Here is a 17793-nt window from a genome sequence, read left to right on the forward strand (position 1 = left end):
GTGTTTCTTCCTGATCACCGCCCTCTGTGTTTTCCCGCTTTTGTTACAGAGGAAGAGGTTTCAGGATGAAGGAATGTTGTTGGTTGCGAGGGAAAAAGAGGTGGGGGCAAATGAGTGCAAGTCATAGCTTGAGTGAGAGAGAAGGAGGGAAAAAGAGGGAGGGGATGAGAACAGAGGGAGGAAGATGGAAAGAGACACGAAGGTGGTGAGAGAGGAATTTGGAAGGGGGGGGGGTGTAACTCACATTTCACACTGCTATGAGTTCATTAATTATTACTGGCTATCATTGTTTCATTGGCGATGATTGATATGGGCTTAATGGTTCCAATGAGTCAAAGTAATCTGCTTGTGGAACAGATTAGTCGCATTAGTTTAGACTGAGGGAGAATCTTTCAACTTTATCTGCCAATGTCACATTACATAATTGCACAATAACATTTGCTTGTTTGTCATGGAGCTCAATGATTATGGTTGAATTCCTGTTGCAAATGTCAGAGCTAATCATATCTAACAATGCAAAATGTTTCTCTTTAACTATGAGACACGCTAAGAGAGAAGGAAGATTAAAAAAAAAACGCTGTTGTCTTCAGAGAACTATGCCAAAAAAAGTCAAAAATGAGACTTTTTATATGTTGCACACACTCAGGATAGGGCATGGATACAGAAATTTAAACGCCAATTCACAGCACAGCATGGTTATAACACACAAAGGCAACTAGATTTTACCCAAAGTCATAGTTTTACGATGTGGCTGGATTTTAAAACTGTTCTGGGACAACTGTTAAGTAGAGACCAGCAATAATTATCCATTGTTTAGTGTTCAGCAATGATTAAAAAAAAAGGTTTAGACTTGCAGTTGGGACATTTGAAATAGGTGATGTACTGAAACAGTTGAAAGTTAAAGTGGCAGCTGGAATACAGTAACTGACAGAGACTAGAATTACCACACCATGGTTGGCCTCTGCCACTCACTAGTTTCAGATTACATCGCTGTTTATCTAGAGTCATATTGAATATTAACCATTTGTGTGAAATGTTGTTGTAATTGATGTGTGAAGTCTTGAGTAATGGCTAAAAAGTTCACACTTTGACCTTTGACCTTAGACCACCAAAATCTAATCAGTTCGTCCTTGCGTCCAAGTGAACATTTGTGACAAATTTGAGGAAATTCCCTCACGTGTTATGGAGATTTTGTGTTCATACAGCCAAAACTGTGTTTTGTGAGGTCATCATGTCCTTGACCTTTGACCATCAAAGGCTAATCAGTTTGTTCTTGGGTCCAAGTGGACATTTTTGCCGAATTTGAAGAACTGACCTCACGGACGGATGGCAAACAAAGTAACAAAGTGCAGAAGAAACACAACACTAAAACACTAAATGAAGTGTAATTACTGAAAACAGATGAAATCTGACATCTAACATCTTGCCATCTAACCACTATTTAAAGTTGTTGAATTGTCAGTTGAAGAGTAAAAGGTGCAAATGCAAATGTCAGTTTGTGTGTCTGGGGTGAAAGTAATTGAAATTTCAGGTTAAGCTGAAGCATAGACTGTGAAATGTGAGCAGTTGAAGCGTCAGCCCTGGCAGTGGTTAAAATATCAGGTGAAGTGTCAGATTTAAAAGTGACATAAAAATGATTTAAAGCGTCTATTGACAAGTAATAACTGTAGGCAAAAGTGTTCAAGTGTAAATGCTGGAAGTACTTGAAATACCACAGAAGGTATGAAAAGAGAATTCAACTTAAACAGCGATTACTGAAAAAATGAGAAATATGAAAAAGCTGAATGAATGTGATGATTTGAAAGAAGATGGGCAGAATTTTCAGAATCTGAACATTTTGTCCATTCTCTCAAAAGAATAAAATAGAAAACTGTTTCTAGGAAACAGCATAAGGAACCTCCTAAAAAAGTGTCTAGTAGATGAGGAAGCAGAATAATAACAGTAAATACCAGAATATGAGTGTGCATCGCTAAAGCCAAGCACACTAATAAAAGCCAGGCAGGAAAATCAGATATAAATAAATAGATAGAGATGTACAAAAATACTCTAGGTGCGGACTGGGAGACTGAGGTCGCTTGTTTGCTTCTGGTGAGTATAAAAATACGCTGATACGCCAACAAAAGTCTGAGTCAAAGGCTCAGCAGAGTACCTGGTCAGTATCATGTCAGCCTGCTTCAGCCTCAGGTATGAGCCAGCAGGATAATAACAGGCTTCAGAAATAATTTACCTACAAATACAATGACCTCAAAAGGCAGCAAAGCCTGCTCAAGTTTATAGCAAGGCTACTTGTGTAGCTACAATCTGCTCAGTTCATCAGGTTACACACACACACACAAGGAGAAACTCTATCATCTGAGATCTTCAATCTTAGGAATGAAACCAAGGCACTTCTTCTTTGATAAAAGAAGAACAATGCTGTGTATTTCGGTATGGTTGTCATGGAAAATATCCTTTTTCATATGTAGACAGAGACACTCAGAGAACTGGAATGCTAAACATAGGCAAGTGTTTAACTAAATGATTCCTCTGCCATGGTAACACTTCTGATTTCTGAGCCTTGTGCACATCACTCATTTCCATGACAACACTATCAAACACCATGGAAGCCACAGTAAGTATACAACCCATCTAACCCTTTAGAAAGGGTGACACAGTGTTCACAAATTCATGTTCAACAGTCTTATGAATTTCAGACACCACACCTTGATCATACAACTCAAGTGTCCCACCCAAATCCCCATGGGAAAGAATGTAAATCCATTGATAGTTTGCAAGTCAGGTTTGGAGTAAGGTTGTATAATCCCATCAAAATCTACACTGCATCTGCTAAATCTAGCCAGAAATCGATCACCAACACAGGCAGCTCCACCCAAGCTGACAGACAACTCCCTCCATGTGTACAAGGATGGTGGATGTGTTCATATGAGGACCTGAACAATTTGTACAATTTGAATTGAGATCTAGAAAGAATAACAATGGAGTGTAGGAAAACACAAGAGAGACAGACTGAGAATAAGAGAGAGAGAAGTGAGAATGGAGAATGTGGTTGGACCTGATTCTTTTTGGGGCGTGTCGACCCCACCTTGCATGTGAGGTAAGTCATGGTTTGTACTGTACCGTTCAGCGTGGTACGGCACTCCTTTCACAGCATAACTTCACAAAATTGCACTGAGAGTTACTGAGTGAAACCAGCGTGGATGCCTGTGGAGCCAGAACTACATCAATTATGCAAGAATCAAACCTTTTTTTCGGCTCTTGGTATATTTTCAGGAGAGGAAATACCATGAGTCATGCATCAGTCAGCTATCATTTTTCAGAGTAAAAATTTGACCATGTCTCGGTCTACCACTGCATGTAGCAGGGGGCGGGGCAGGAACTTAGCCGCAACACGTTTTTTAGATCTAAACACAAGTCAACAAATCACATGCCTGTGTTGCTTCTGAAGAAGACCAATAGGGTGGCTTGCTCAACAAACAGCCCTTTGTCACGCTGCCATTGCTGATCAGGACTGGAAAAACCAGAGTCATAAAGGATCACTGGAACAGTTGTGATATTGTCTGAGATGCCAAGTTTTGTGTGCACAATTATTAATGATGATTTCTTGAAATACTTTCTCAGGGTTGGCTGGTTCATGGTGGCTCTATTAGTTCCAGAGCGCAGTTTAGTGCACACCGTGGGATCATTAAAGAGTTGAATGTGGATGCAGAACTGACTCTGCTACCCAAAAATCTCAGAAACACACAGAACTGAACAACATTACACTTTGGCATTTTCCATTCTGGAAAGAGAGTTAAGTGGCCTGTCAAGAAGAGATAACTTTTCCAACTCCTCTATCGCAGATTACTTGTTGCATCTTCTGTCTTAAAGCCGTAGCTCTGAGTCTTGCGTTCTTGATCACTGCTTGTTTTGGTAAACTGGTAACATCAGATATTAATCTCTCTGACAGATGTTAGTCTGCCCTGAAAAAGAATATCAACTAAATGCTAAAAATATAAACTTGATGTAAACAGACAAACAGGGTCTAAAGCAGGACAGATTGCTATTTTTGGTTGAGTAATAACAAAATCTCTTAATTAAGGTGTTTGCGATGAAGCTCAGTGAGGGAGCATTTCAACATGACTGTGTGAAACAAAGCCAGCAGAGCGTTGCCTACATGCCAGCAGAGCGGGCCTGACCACAGCCAAGTCACTGCTCCTTTACACAATAGTAAAGCTCTCTGTCTGAGGATGACTGTCTCACTCTGCTCATTCTTTCCCTTTCTTACACAATGTTGCACCCTGCCCTGAGATTTATAACAAAACCAGCCTGAGCGTATGCAGTATTTACAGGATTTCCAGGGGCAATTTCAAGGACTGTGAACGTTCTTTTGAATTAGGCGGAGCAAACAAAAGGGTCTGATGTCAGTGGCTTTGTGTTGAAACTTCTCATCTCACCACAGGCTGTTGACTAATTGGAAACTATCACCATCGGCCACCTTCATGCTCCCAGTGTCACCGGGCTGGTTTTGATGACAAGCTACTGCACAGGCATGTCAGCAGAGGAGTGACACACACACATTCACACACATGAACTCACACTTACTTGGATATCCACATACATGTTCACATCCTCACCTTTTTATATAAGTAGTGACACAAATAAACAACATTCGTTCATACGTTTTACGTACTCATCAACCTCTTAAGGAGTGTCACACAGACACTGGAGAATGAACACACACACACACACACACACACACACACACACACACACACACACACACACACACACACAGACCTTCCTACCCACTGCCCTCTATGTGTCTCAGGAGTGAGATGATCATCAGTTTCATTTTCCAGGAATGGTCACCTCCCCAGTGTGCTTTTCTAGTCGCGGCCTTCTGCTCCACAGTCACTTGTTAATTGAAGGCGACCTCAGCCTCATTTAATCAGTAAGCAACTGAAGGCGTCTCTTGTTTTGGAATGCATATTCAAGATGTGGATGTACGAGCAGCTCGGCAACATGAATTTTGCCATGGTCCCCAAAGTCCTAGGTTCAATTTAGCATCATTTGTGACCCAGTCATTTGGTAAGTATTGATAAGCATGTTTCAAATACCTATCACATTTCAGATGTCCAAATGGTGTTCCACAGGGTCTCTACTTGGCCTCGTGTTTTCTCTAGTCAGCCAAATCACATGACAATACACTGTAATGTCAGTGACGATGATCCTGTATGACCTTGTTTTTGCTTAATCTTTAATTAATCCTAAATTTAATTTAATCTAATCTTATTTCAAATTGTATTCCTACTATTCCACCCACTTTTGTTGTTTTTTGCTTTGTTTGCTCATCTTAGGTAATATATTTGAAATGCTTTTTATATATACAATTTAATATAATATATTACTTTTTATTCAAATTTTCATTATTAACAATAAACTATTTTTTGATTTTATACACCTGTTTACTATAAATATATATTCTTTACATATAATGTATATTTGATTAAAATGTAAGAATATGTAGTATTAGTAGACTGGAATCAAAGAGCGAAGAGAAGAGAAGAGAAGAGAAGAGAAGAGAAGAGAAGAGAAGAGAAGAGAAGAGAAGAGAAGAGAAGAGAAATAATATGGTACAGACCAGCCAATCATGTGGGAGATGGGCAGACAGAGACAAACTCTGAGTGAAGTTTGCATGTGCTCTGTTGGCTGGCTGCCTGTGGTTTGACTGAAAATCAGACAGAAACATTTTGAGGAGTCTGTTATGAACCAGACAGCTTCCAGTGGGGCAAATGTCGTGTGTGTCAGTTGTGGTGTGGTGCCCTAGCCACCGTTTACATTCAATAAAAAAAAGAATTTCTCATATTTAGTCAAGACGACCCGTTTCCATGGTTACTGGCCAGGGGTTTTCATTCTTGATTCACTTCCTCACCCTGAGCACTCTTTTTGTAGACCCCCCCCCCCCTCGCTGACATTACTACATTTAACCCCAGTTTCTCTTCACGTGATTCCTTCTCTACTTTGGGAACATTTCAGCTCCTCCTGTTTCCTGCTCGGTGCCACCCCTGCATTTATGCCGCCCCCACAAGGCCTTGCTCTCTCAATGAAATCCAGACTGTACTCGCACTCGGAGTCTAAAGAAAACAACTCCTGGCTGTAGCTAGGCAACTCCAAATATGAGTCATCACACGGCCGCGCCCATCATCAACTGATCAACCTTCCCACTTCTCCACACACACACACACACACACACACACACACACACTCACAGCTTCAGATCCTCTTTATGAAGGGAACTTGTTCAAATCATTCAAACTGTTCATCGGTGGTGGTTCAAACTGAGTGGATGTGGGGTTCATCTGGTTCTTCTGCCCTCTTCTAACCTACAGACAGAACATTCCTCATTCACTGAGAGAAAATTACCTCAGTTGATAACATCATGACCGCAATGTGATGACTGATCACAGCTTGGCAGAGTCACTTACTGTCAGATGGTGGACTTGGCGGTAAACTTACAGTGATCTTGTTTCTGGGCTGATTACACAGTAGTTCACAGATAATATCACTATTTTTCATTGAAAGATGGTGCATCTATAGCTTGTTAAACCCATATTTGATACATTTATGTTTTACAATCAGGCCAGATGGCAGTCTACCATGAGGAACACTGGAAATAGAGATTTCATTTCAATAATGTAAATAATATAAAAAAAAATTAAAAGGATCATAGGTTTAGTTTGACAATACAGAGAGAATACTTATAGATTTCTTAGAAAGAGGGCAAAGGTCAAATGTCTTCAATGTAATGGTGGCATGAAATCTGTTAGAAAAGCAGAGCCACAAATGCATTTGAAATGTTTTTTAAAAGAAGGATTCACCTACTCAAAAGTATAAAACACATGGAAAGCAAGTTATTTCTAAAAAAAATATAATACTGTATGTGTGTTCTAAAAATCCCCCCCTATTGTCTGCTTAGATATTGTGATATTATACTGTAACAGACAGACAGACAGACAGATAGATAGATAGATAGATAGATAGATAGATAGATAGATAGATAGATAGATAGATAGATAAGAGATGTACATCAGGTACAGATGAAAAATAATTCTCTACAATTGCTGACTTCATGCAATGCAGTGCTGCCCTCTAGTGGACAAAAGTCCTTGTGCCAAAGCTTATTAATAGTTGGTATAAAGAATAAATTTCAATTAAAAAATAAATTCATCAACACAATCAGTGTTCTGCTTAAAACTAATTATCTATTTGGTTTACAGGGTGAAGGACCAAGTGCCTTCATTAACAGTTAAAAAAACATTTATTTATTACCTTGAAACTTTTTCAATTTTTTTGAATTAGTTACAAATATATAATCATGATTTTGAAGTAAAGAGATGTTTCAGAGCTTAATATGGCCCGAAAAAAGAAAGAATACAAAATGAAATGACAGCCCGAACAATGCAGAAATTAATGTCAACAATGTTTTAACACCTCTAACTTAAACTACAAAAAAAAAAAAAAAAAAAAAAAAAAAAAAAAGAACATCTGCCCCAGTTGCGATGATAATGCGCCACCTACTGAGCACTTGCCACCCTGGCTAATTAGTGAACAGGTGTGTTATTAGGAAGTCTACTAAAACACTGCAGGTGTTCGCTCTGTCCCAGTGTTTTGGTGCACAGACAGAAACTCGCATTGGAAATGCATTTAAAACAAAAAGGATACTTTCTCATTTACGCCATCACAATAATAACTTTGCCTTCAGTTGGCCGGTGTGAACCTACTTATTCATCCCAACCAAATTCTGATTTGGCTTTTCATAATGTCAGGAACAAAGAATTAACGACGACAAGAGCAAGCTACACCTCCAGCCGAGAGGACAGACAGCGGCAAGGCCTCGACTCAAGGCAGGGAGAACAAGTCTCTGATGACGGAGCACTGACCAAACCCTCTGGACGGAGGCCTCGACAGAGATTGAGAGCCAGAATGGCGTCTTCTTCAAGTGACACAAGTTTCAAAAATCACCAGAAACCACAAACCGCGGGAGAGTGGATGTATTCGTCTAACGACCCGTCTAATGAGGACTGCACCAAAGGACAAATTAAGCAGATAATTAAAGGTAGTTTTTACATTGTCGGTCAACTTGAAGCAAACATCCCTAATGTGGGCTTCCAATCAGATTCTGCTGTTTCAGGTAAGATACTCCTCGTAAGTCCTCTGTATGACAGTGCTTGACAGTGTTTAGTTGCATATTTAGTAGTAACTTGTCCCTAAGAATGTAGATTTAGCATCCAGGTTTGGTGCTGGAAACATGGTGCTGCTGTGTAGGTGATGTCATTATAGTCCTACTCTATCCTGGACTATTCTGGACTTTCTGGATGTGAATTTTGGCAAGATTTTAAGGGAGAAAGAAGAAAAATCTTAAATTTGCCTTCCAAATATGTTTTCTGGAGTAGAAAAATGTTTGGACAACAATTTGTGCTCTATTTTTTTTTTTTTAGTGAAGGGGGACTATGGTGGAATGCAGCACATGATTAATAATACTAACATCACAACTAACAGATCTAAAACCTTTTTAATTGGGTGTTTAGACAGAGTCGCAATATGTTGATGGAAGTGCTTTAGCCTAATGCAGCTGTTTTAGCAGTATCTGTCTACACACTGCTACTTACAGGAGGTCACATTTTTAATATTAAGTCTCGCTAAATGGGTATGAAATAGAGCACAGACCCTGTATTTAAGAAACTGTGGTCGCTGATAAATTTTTAAAAAACAAATAAATGAGAAAAAAAATTATCAGATGAGAAGTGTTGTGTGTACTGTTTTTTTTTTTTTTTTTTTTCTGGAGCCACACTGAAGACAAATTTTAATCTCAATTTGATAAGATTTCTTTTCTTTTCTGAAAGTTGCAGTCAGTGATTCGCCCACTGACAAACCCACTCACTGCCTTATGTTCCACAAAAATACAAACACTGACATGTTATATATGTCCTGTCTGTTGCGACCTCTGGGCTGGTTTGTTTTTGTTTACCAGTCCAGGCTGAGGGAGGCCAGGGGAGGATCAGAGGTCAGCAGTTCAGAGGCTCAGAGGAGAGCTGGCAGAGGCTCCAGCCTGTGGTGGAGTGTGGACACGATGCCATGACCCTCATTGTCAGGAGGAGACGAGCTGTACAACTACTGCTGGATCGAGGTGAGGCTACATCTTCTCCATTTATAAACACTCCAGCTCCATGACTTGGATAGTGACAGTGGAATCCATAGCTTTAAGTTTTAATTTGGGAAATGTACTGTATAGTATATTTGGAGCTGGTGTATCTCGACCTTAATTTATCCCTTTTTTTTTTTTTTTTTTTCAGAAGAGTGAAATTAAAGTTTTCCTTTGGTGTCTATTTGTGTCTCAGCGAATGAGTCATCTGTGGCCCTGTCCCAGCTGCCGCCTCAGTGTGGTTACTCGGTTCAAACCACATGGAGAGACCTCAGTCTGATGGCTCACTACGATGCCTGCCATGTCACACAAGAGGTGCAGGATCCAAACAGTATAAATCATTCAGGTTCTAATGCACACATGAGTTTAGCACTGCTGACTTTTACCAAATAGCTAGTACTGCCTCAGGGTCTCAACACACTTTGACTATGAGTGATAGTCAGGTTGCTTCTGTGCCCTGATGGTCACCTAAAAATGTTCTTACTTTGTTTGGTGTTTACTTTCATTTTTTAACAGCAATAATCACAGTTCACCACTAACTGTTCACACAGTTAAGATGAATAATACATTTCACCTGATGACTCAGTACACTCTTATTTCATCAAGATAGTTAGGGACTTAAACACACGGTTGACTCATGTTTTAATTATTTCAAGAGAAAAGCTTGTTTCTTAAACATAGAGACGTCTTCTCTAATATATGCAAAATGTTTTCAGCCCAGGGCAGTAAAAGTATTTTAAAAACGCTGTTAAAATGTGTGTGGTCAGGATGGCAGCTATGTGTTGCCCCTGCTGTGGAGGGGGGCTCCAGTCAAGATGTCCTGTCCAGTCTCTCAGATACAGCCTCATGCCACAGGCCTGTCCTCCTTGTGCTGCTCCCCGTATGGTATGACTGTCAAAGTGCAGAGACGGTCTGCTACAGAGGAGCTGAGGATAAATGGTAAACACCAAAAACTTAAACTTTTCATTCTCATTTTAATGTTTCTTTCCTGGCTTTAAGATAAAAATCATGTGTTTTTTGTTTTTTTTTGTTTTTTTTTCCCCCTTTTCACTTAAGTGAGAGGGGAGTGGACCCCTCTGGTGTTGTTAGCTGAGCGGTGTGGCTACATCTTGGACACACAAGGTGCAGAGATTGTAATCACTGCTCCATACCTTACATGTGGCGTCACAGTGAAGGTGAGGAGAATTTCAGAAAAAAATAACTACTGCTGACATATACTGTAGGTGGATACAAGTGATGCTGCTGTAAACTACTAAAATTGCATTTTTGGTATGTGAAAGTTTTTTGTTAAACTTGTTAATGGAAACATTTGAGGGAATTTCTATATAATTTAATCCACTAAAGAACCTCTTAAAGCTAATACATTTCCACTAGAAAACAGAATCAAAATATCTTCAAGAATCAAAAATCATCTGTCAACTATTAATGAAATGTTATAAATTATATAAATTAAATCTCCTATCATCACCAAAACTCAAAATACTTAAACATAAAAGACAAAATCTAGTTTTTTCAATGTGTCTGGAGATTTTATCATTTTGAAAACAAAAAAGTATTACAGAAGGTATGAAATGACCCCCACATTATTTCCTAATACATTTCTGAACCCTCACCTCAACTGGCAAATATGGACGTAGTTAACTTCCTTGCACAATATTCATAACTGAATAAATCCTTGTATGTTTGCAACATTATCAAATATTGAGTTAACACAGAGTTCAGATGTCTACTCTCGTGTCATAAACAGAACTGTGCATGTGTTACATTTCTAAAAAATCTCTTAAAGAAAATCTGATCTTTGTTTCAGGCTGGAAAATACACACTTTATCTTCAAATAGGAGAAAAAACATTCACACTGTCCTGTCCAGGTTCTCCCCCTGAAGAACCCTCACTAACCCATCAGCCTCTTGTCAACAGCAGGGGCACAACACAGCTGAAACCAGAAACCCTGGAGCCTTTTCCATGGGCCCCACCTTTCTACCTGGCCCCACTTTACTATCCTCACCCTACATATCATCACCAGTATCCTACACCTGATCTTTATGATGCACATAACCCTCTGACTCCCTCATCTTCAACTCCTGACCCTACATTGGGTCCAAAGCCTCTCCCTCCTGTTGATTCCCAGCCAGTCTATCTGGAGCACTACTCCCACCAGATTCCTGTCAGGGAGGCCTATAAACAGTTAGGTGTACGCAGTTCTCTATCATCTACAGATGAAATGGAAGATTCAAGCCAAGTGTATCCAGATCTACAACAAAAACGAGAAACTCCTGTCTTAGGTGTCTCTGAGAAGCAGAGTGCTGCACAGTCTCCTTGCTCAGCTACAGGCTCTCCAGATCAAGTTGAAGCTCCTTCTCTCCAGCCTCCCAGCTACGCCTTCAATCCATACTACCACTACTACCATCACCCCAAAATCCCTCTTCCTGGCCCACCTCGAGACCCTGATCCCGGTCCTGAAGTTCCTGAAGAATTGCCTTCAACTAATTCTCATACCCGTGAATTTCCTGTGTTGCCCCCCAATGTCCAGCAGTCCGAGGCTAACTCAGACCAGGTCCCTCAGTCTGTGCCTGATGCTGCCTCTCATCCTTACATCCTTCAAGCAAGTCCTAAATCTGTTCACCAAGCCCCTGCACCTCCTGCACCTTATCCACAGCCTTATCCATACCACTACTTCTATAACTTTGCACATATTTCTAGAGGCGAGGCTAAAAGGTTGGCTCCTCTACATCACAACATGGCTGCAAAAACAAATTTGTCCGACATTCACCCACTTTCTCGCTCATCGGTGCTTCCAGTTCATGAAAAATACAATGTGAATCCCTACAGAGATCAGCCAAATGCAGATGAAATGACTAATATTGAAAAATACAGAGCCGACCGGATCAAAAATCCACTTCTGTCTGAAGCTGATGATGATGATGATGTAAAACCAGAGTTGGATGACAAAATGAGAATCTCTACACCTGTGTCTCCTACAGTCCAACCTCGCCTCCCACCTAATTATTCTCCTGAACCAAACCCTGTTGGAGTGCCTCCTCCTGCACAACCCACTTTTCCCAGTCAATCTAACCATAATCCTCCTCCTTACCCATACAACTACCACCCTTACTATCACTACTATCAGATGTATTATGCACCTGAAGGTTTACAGAGAACTGACAACCATGTGTCTGCACCTTTATCCAAAGAAGCTTCAGACCCACTGCTTCAAACATCTTCCTCTCCAGTGTCGCATCCATCTTATCGCAAACATCAAACCACTGCTTCACCCACAGAATCAGCATATGGTGTTCAAAATGGCCTCCTACATCCTTACTACTACTATTACTACCTCTTCTACCAGCCTAAAGTGTCCACAGACAACCAGGAACTACATCCTGCAGGCAGTATTGACTCTGAAAAAGCATCCTCAAAATCACAGTCTAAGCTTCCCTCTGACTCTGACCACAGCAGGATGGATTCACTGGATCATGCTCCTGAAGCAGGATATCCCAGCATCCCTTGGCCACTGCACAGTCCTTCCCATAGTTTCTATTCCCATTTTATGACTCAGCAACATCCATATCATCCTTTGGGGCATCCTGGTGGAGAAGAAGAGAGGCTGGACGATGAAATGAGAGGTAAAGTCTTTAGTTCAGCTGTGTTTACACCTCTGCCTCTGGGTTAGTGGAAGTGTTCTCTGTGCAAAGACAGATGTGTAGAGTTGGTGTCTTTACCTCAGATCACCACAAGGGGGCAGACAGTAGTTCAATCCTGGCATCTTTCTCTAGCTGTAACCTGACACTTGTGTGGCATAAACTCTGACTCATCTTTTAATTCACCCGTCCTCTCTTTGCCGTTGAATAGATATAATAGTAACTAGCTCTCCTGTCCTTGTTTATTCTATGCACACACAGATCGCCTCAAGGCAAACACATACACACCCTCTGCCTCGCCCTGTGGCCTTGGCCCTGTATCAGATGTCTGCTGTTCATACCCTGTGAAGGGTGAGTCTCTCCAAAACACCAACCTTGTTAAGACTTGTCTGACTTAAATTAATTCACAATAAAGAAAATCACACAATTGGATGACTGATGTGTAGGCGTTCAGGCAAAAAGTCCAAGCCAAAGATTTGAAGAAATGAGTCTGTGATCTTGCCTCCACTTGAATATTTATTCAGAAGGGTTTTTAAACACTGTTTTACTGTGTGTGTGTGTGTGTGTGTGTGTGTGTGTGTGTGTGTGTGTGTGTGTGTCTGTCTGTCTGTCTGTCTGTCTGTCTGTCTGTCTGTCTGTCTGTCTGTCTGTCTGTCTGTCTGTCTGTCTGTCTGTCTGTCTGTCTGTCTGTCTGTCAACAGACTGTACAATGGGACAGCATTTTGTCTTTGTGGTGCCTGACTCTGTGGTGGAGCCCACACTGGCCCCTCCTCCTCATCCCTCTGAGAACAGTAATGTGTCCTGCACACTGCAGAGACTGACCTCTGACCCTGACATCTACACTGTGCCCCTGGATGGCTGTGGAGTAAACAAACTTGTAAGGCTCACTTTTGTGGTCACAGCTAAATAAAGTGATGCTGTCCACAAAGCTTTGGCTTTGACTGATCTCATTTCTTGTCACTTGCAGTCAACTGGAGAGAGCTTTGTTTTGTGAAATGATGTAAACCATTTTCGTAATGTCATATCCTTGTTAGGAGTTTGGTGAGACAGTGGTTCATCTTTTGGAAGTCCAAGGTTTCCATTCTCTTCAACAAGACCACGATTCTGAGCAGTACTCCCCCATCAGGTATGTTTCTTCTGTTTGCAGGTATTTGGTAAGTATCTTCTATTCAGAGTTCAATGTTCATTTTATTTCAGAGGGATGTGGGAAATCTCATTTGACTATGATGTCAAACATTTGCATTGCAAACATCTTGTAGCACGAAAGTTTGTTCTGTCGCCCTTCCTACTCTCAAACAGCTGAGGGAGGATCAAAGATTTTTATATCTCTGTACTGATCATTGTGAGGGCTTCTACTGACATTTCCTGTTAGTATTCTTATTTCTGCAGTTTATTCCATTGTTTTAGATGAAATTTGTTCTTTTGTTTACCCCACAATGCAATGGACTAAAGATGAAGAATCTACAGGGGTCCACGAGGGACACTCGTCTGGTTATCCATTTAACAAATTTGTCATAAAGTTCAATATGATCAGTTAAAATGCACATACTTAAATAAAAATGTTGTCCTGATTTTTTTTTTTTTTTGATTTTTTTTTTTTTAAATATAAATGGCGTTCATTAAGCTTAAAAAGATAGTTACTACACTCACCCTGAAGACCACCAATATGATTATTTCATGTTCATTTTCTATAATGAGGGGCACAAACCAAAACACAAAATAGGAGAAAAATAGGTAGTGTTCTTAAAATAGCATCCTTAGTGTTGTAGCTAAGGAAAGCTACAACAGCTTCTGCCATCAGATGCTTGGTTTAGAACAATAACACAGTGAGTTGTAGCTTTCCTAAAGGAAACACTACAACCCTTATAGACCACAAACGTTGCGATGTTTGATTTTTTTTCTATGCCCTGCCGTCTCCTGTAAGTCAGTTGTCTGTTGATCCACAGGTTGATGGTGGAGTGTAGTTCCTCCCCTGGTTCTCCAGGTGAAGTAAGGCTCCATGTGATGGATCAACCTCCACCTTCCATTCAGCCTACACCAGCCTCTGTCGCTGTGCAACTGAGAATAGCAATAGGTGAGCAGTTTTTCTTTTTGGTAATCTCATTAAACCACACATCACACCTCTTGATAGTTTAATTCAGTCTTCACAGTCAGTGAGCCGTCAATGAACCAGGTCTTCTGTAGGCCTGTTATGAAGGTGATGCCTGAGCATTATTAGAAATTATCATTTACTTGTTGTTGATCACTCAATTTTGTTTAATGTTAGAATATAATTCTTTTCTTGGTAGATGAGTCCTTCACCAGCTACCACCCTGAGGCTCACCTGCCTCTCAGTCTCATGCGAGGCAGACCACTTTATCTTGAAGTGAGCCTGCTGGACCCTCCAGAGCCAGACCTGGTGCTGCTGGTTCACTCCTGCCTGGCCTACACTCAGTCTCCTTATACCAGCTGGATCCTCATTCACAGTCGGTATGTTTATACAGAGATCATGTAAAATAAATGCCAATTCCGTCTGAATGTTCCTTTTTATAGTCACAAAGCTCAAGAGTTCAAGAACAACCAACTACTTTATCCTTTTTAGCTGATTAAACATCTTATACCTATGTAAGACAGTAATGCTTGGCACTGTTGACTTAATGTGTTATTGTACTACACCAAGCATATGACTCTATCTGATGGCAGAAGCTTGTCTTTATCCACACAGTAGTTGTATTATGTGACTGTTTGAATGTCTCATGCAGCTGCAGGAGTCAACAGGCCATTTCAGTATATTATTACCTGTTCTTCATACACCAGTATTTTATTGAATTTAGATTAAATCTGAGCAGCCATTGTTACCCCTATAATAACAAACCTAATCCCAGGATCACACTACAGTGTCAGAGTAATAATGGCCTGAATTGACAGATGCTCAGTGCCTAATCAGGGGTGTGAAGAATGATGAATGTCAGTATGACAATTTTGTTAATTTCCCCTTGTGACTGATGACAAACACCTCAAGACTGTGATGGAAACACCTTTTTGCCTTGTTTGAACTTCACAAAGAGAAGGTGGCCCCTCTTGATAAATTATGCATGTCATGAAAAACTGCAAGCAATGATGGAGAGGGGGCAATATGATCACCTAATGTGACACAGTGACAATAGTAAGTAAAAGTCTACAGTGAACACTGACGGCCCCTTGAGGATGACTCCACATTTCTGGGAGAAATCTAATCAAAATCTGATTAGCAGATGGTACAGGCATGTTAATTGATTTAAAATATCTCATGGTCTTATCTCTAGAGCCACCCTCAGGACAAACTTAACATTTGTAAAACATTTTACATTTAATTTTGTCCTACACATCTGTATTCTGTGGCGTAAGCAACCTTGCTTTTTGCATGTTATTCCTTTCTTCAGTTGTAACAGTCCTGTTATATGTTGTTTATCTTCCCCAGCCAGGGTGATTCACAGCTGCTTTCCTCCCCACGCTCTGTCCCCCACCACATCCGGAGGATCATAAGTTCCAGCTTCCTGTCCCTGCCCACAGACAGTTCCTCCTACATGGCTAAAGGAGGACACTCTCTCCTGGGGGATCCAGAGGTACCTCCCACCTAACTAACTCACACTCACAAGTAAACACCTACTGCATTCATGTCTCTGAAGTGACTGATAATATGGTGCTTTTAAGGTTAGGCCTCCTAAAGATAAGTAAACTCTCAAAACACAGTAAAGTAAATTCATAATGGTAGCTAAATGTAGACTATTACTTTTTAACCATTTTAACGTTTTTTTTTTGTTTGTTTTTTTTGCTTCCCCTAGATCTACTTTTTGTGCTTGACAGAAGTGTGCTCTGCCTCAGATGGTGACTGCACTGTCAGCTGGAGCAACAATAAGTTCAACACAGTAGAAAGACACAAGAGGAACTGGGAAGTGGTTCAGTAGTTCATCTGGAGGCTCACATGGTTCTTATAAATTTGTTAGAAATATATTCATATTTTGAAGGACTTGTGGATTTGAGGTTGAACAGAAAACCATTATCCCTATACGTGCTGCATGTGTATGTCAATGGTTTTAGAACACCTCTGTTTTTTCAGTTGTTACTGATATGTATATATTGTTATCTCTGAGAACAAATAAATAATAAAGCAACGAAAAAATCCAATCGTAAATCCTAAATTTTGTCAAAATTTCTGACTCATCCAGCAGCTGAACACACTTGTGATGTTCTCTCAACAATGGAAATGAGACATTGTTTAAAAAAATCATCCAAACAATGAAGAGAAGTTTCCATAAATGTGTTACACTTGCAGGTTGCTTTGCTTTCACATTCTGTCCAGTTCATCTAAGTCTTAAACCATGGGGTTTCAGTCTGTCTTTGAATAATGTGACCAAGAAGAAGTAGGTAAAAGCTAAATAAAATTGGTGCTAAAACTGAGCCCTGAGAGGCAGGGTTGTTCACAGAGACACACAACCTCCTATTCGACAAGTAAAATAAAAATTATTCTAAAGCAGTGTGGTCAACTGTGTCAAAGGTCCAGAAGTACGAGTACTGAGAACATGCCATAAGCAGCAGCCAGTAAAAGGTCATCAGTAATGTTGAGCAGAGCAGTCTCAGTACCTTGATATTTGCTAAAGCCTGACTGTAACTTGTTGTTTTCCAGTGCAGAGGAGTTGCTTGGACACTTTTTTTTCCTAAAATTTTTGATATAAAAGGCAATTTGTAAATTTGGTCCGAAGTTTTGAGGGAGAGAGGGGTTGGCAGTGGGATCACACAAGCAGTTTTAAAACAATCAAGGACACAACCATTAGACAAGGAACTGTTACAAACAGAGAAAACTGCACAGATGGATTCCTTTCAATGCACTAAATATATGTGGGGACATAATTTTCATTCTCATGATCCAATTAAGTCATTATATCTGACTTTGCATTCCAAGAGTCCAGAGCTTTAAAAACAGGCCACAGCTTAGAGCAACAACCACAAATTCAA

The 17793-nt window shown here is 40.3% G+C and overlaps 1 protein-coding gene across 3 annotated transcripts; it reads left to right on the top strand.

The window, feature by feature from the left end:
• The first annotated feature begins 7549 nt into the window (after positions 1-7549).
• On the top strand, positions 7550-16972 carry LOC139618481 (uncharacterized). Of its 3 annotated transcripts, none has more exons than XM_071474425.1 (13): positions 7551-8170; positions 9011-9166; positions 9378-9496; positions 9949-10120; positions 10238-10356; positions 10989-12804; positions 13081-13170; positions 13521-13696; positions 13854-13945; positions 14766-14893; positions 15108-15288; positions 16259-16403; positions 16623-16972. In XM_071474425.1, the coding sequence occupies exons 1-13, from the start codon at positions 7678-7680 to the stop codon at positions 16743-16745; spliced, it is 3810 nt and encodes a 1269-aa protein (XP_071330526.1). In that variant the 5' UTR covers positions 7551-7677; the 3' UTR covers positions 16746-16972. The 3 variants fall into 3 exon arrangements, with proteins under 3 accessions (XP_071330528.1, XP_071330526.1, XP_071330527.1); XM_071474426.1 differs by having other exon boundaries at positions 7551-8095; XM_071474427.1 differs by lacking the exon at positions 13081-13170 and having other exon boundaries at positions 7550-8170.
• The last annotated feature ends 821 nt before the right edge of the window (positions 16973-17793 follow it).

Source organism: Trachinotus anak, unplaced genomic scaffold, assembly GCF_046630095.1.
Source record: "Trachinotus anak isolate AG129_WGS33_773 ecotype Australia unplaced genomic scaffold, CSIRO_AGI_Tana_v1 ptg000003l, whole genome shotgun sequence".
Lineage (NCBI taxonomy): Eukaryota > Metazoa > Chordata > Actinopteri > Carangiformes > Carangidae > Trachinotus > Trachinotus anak.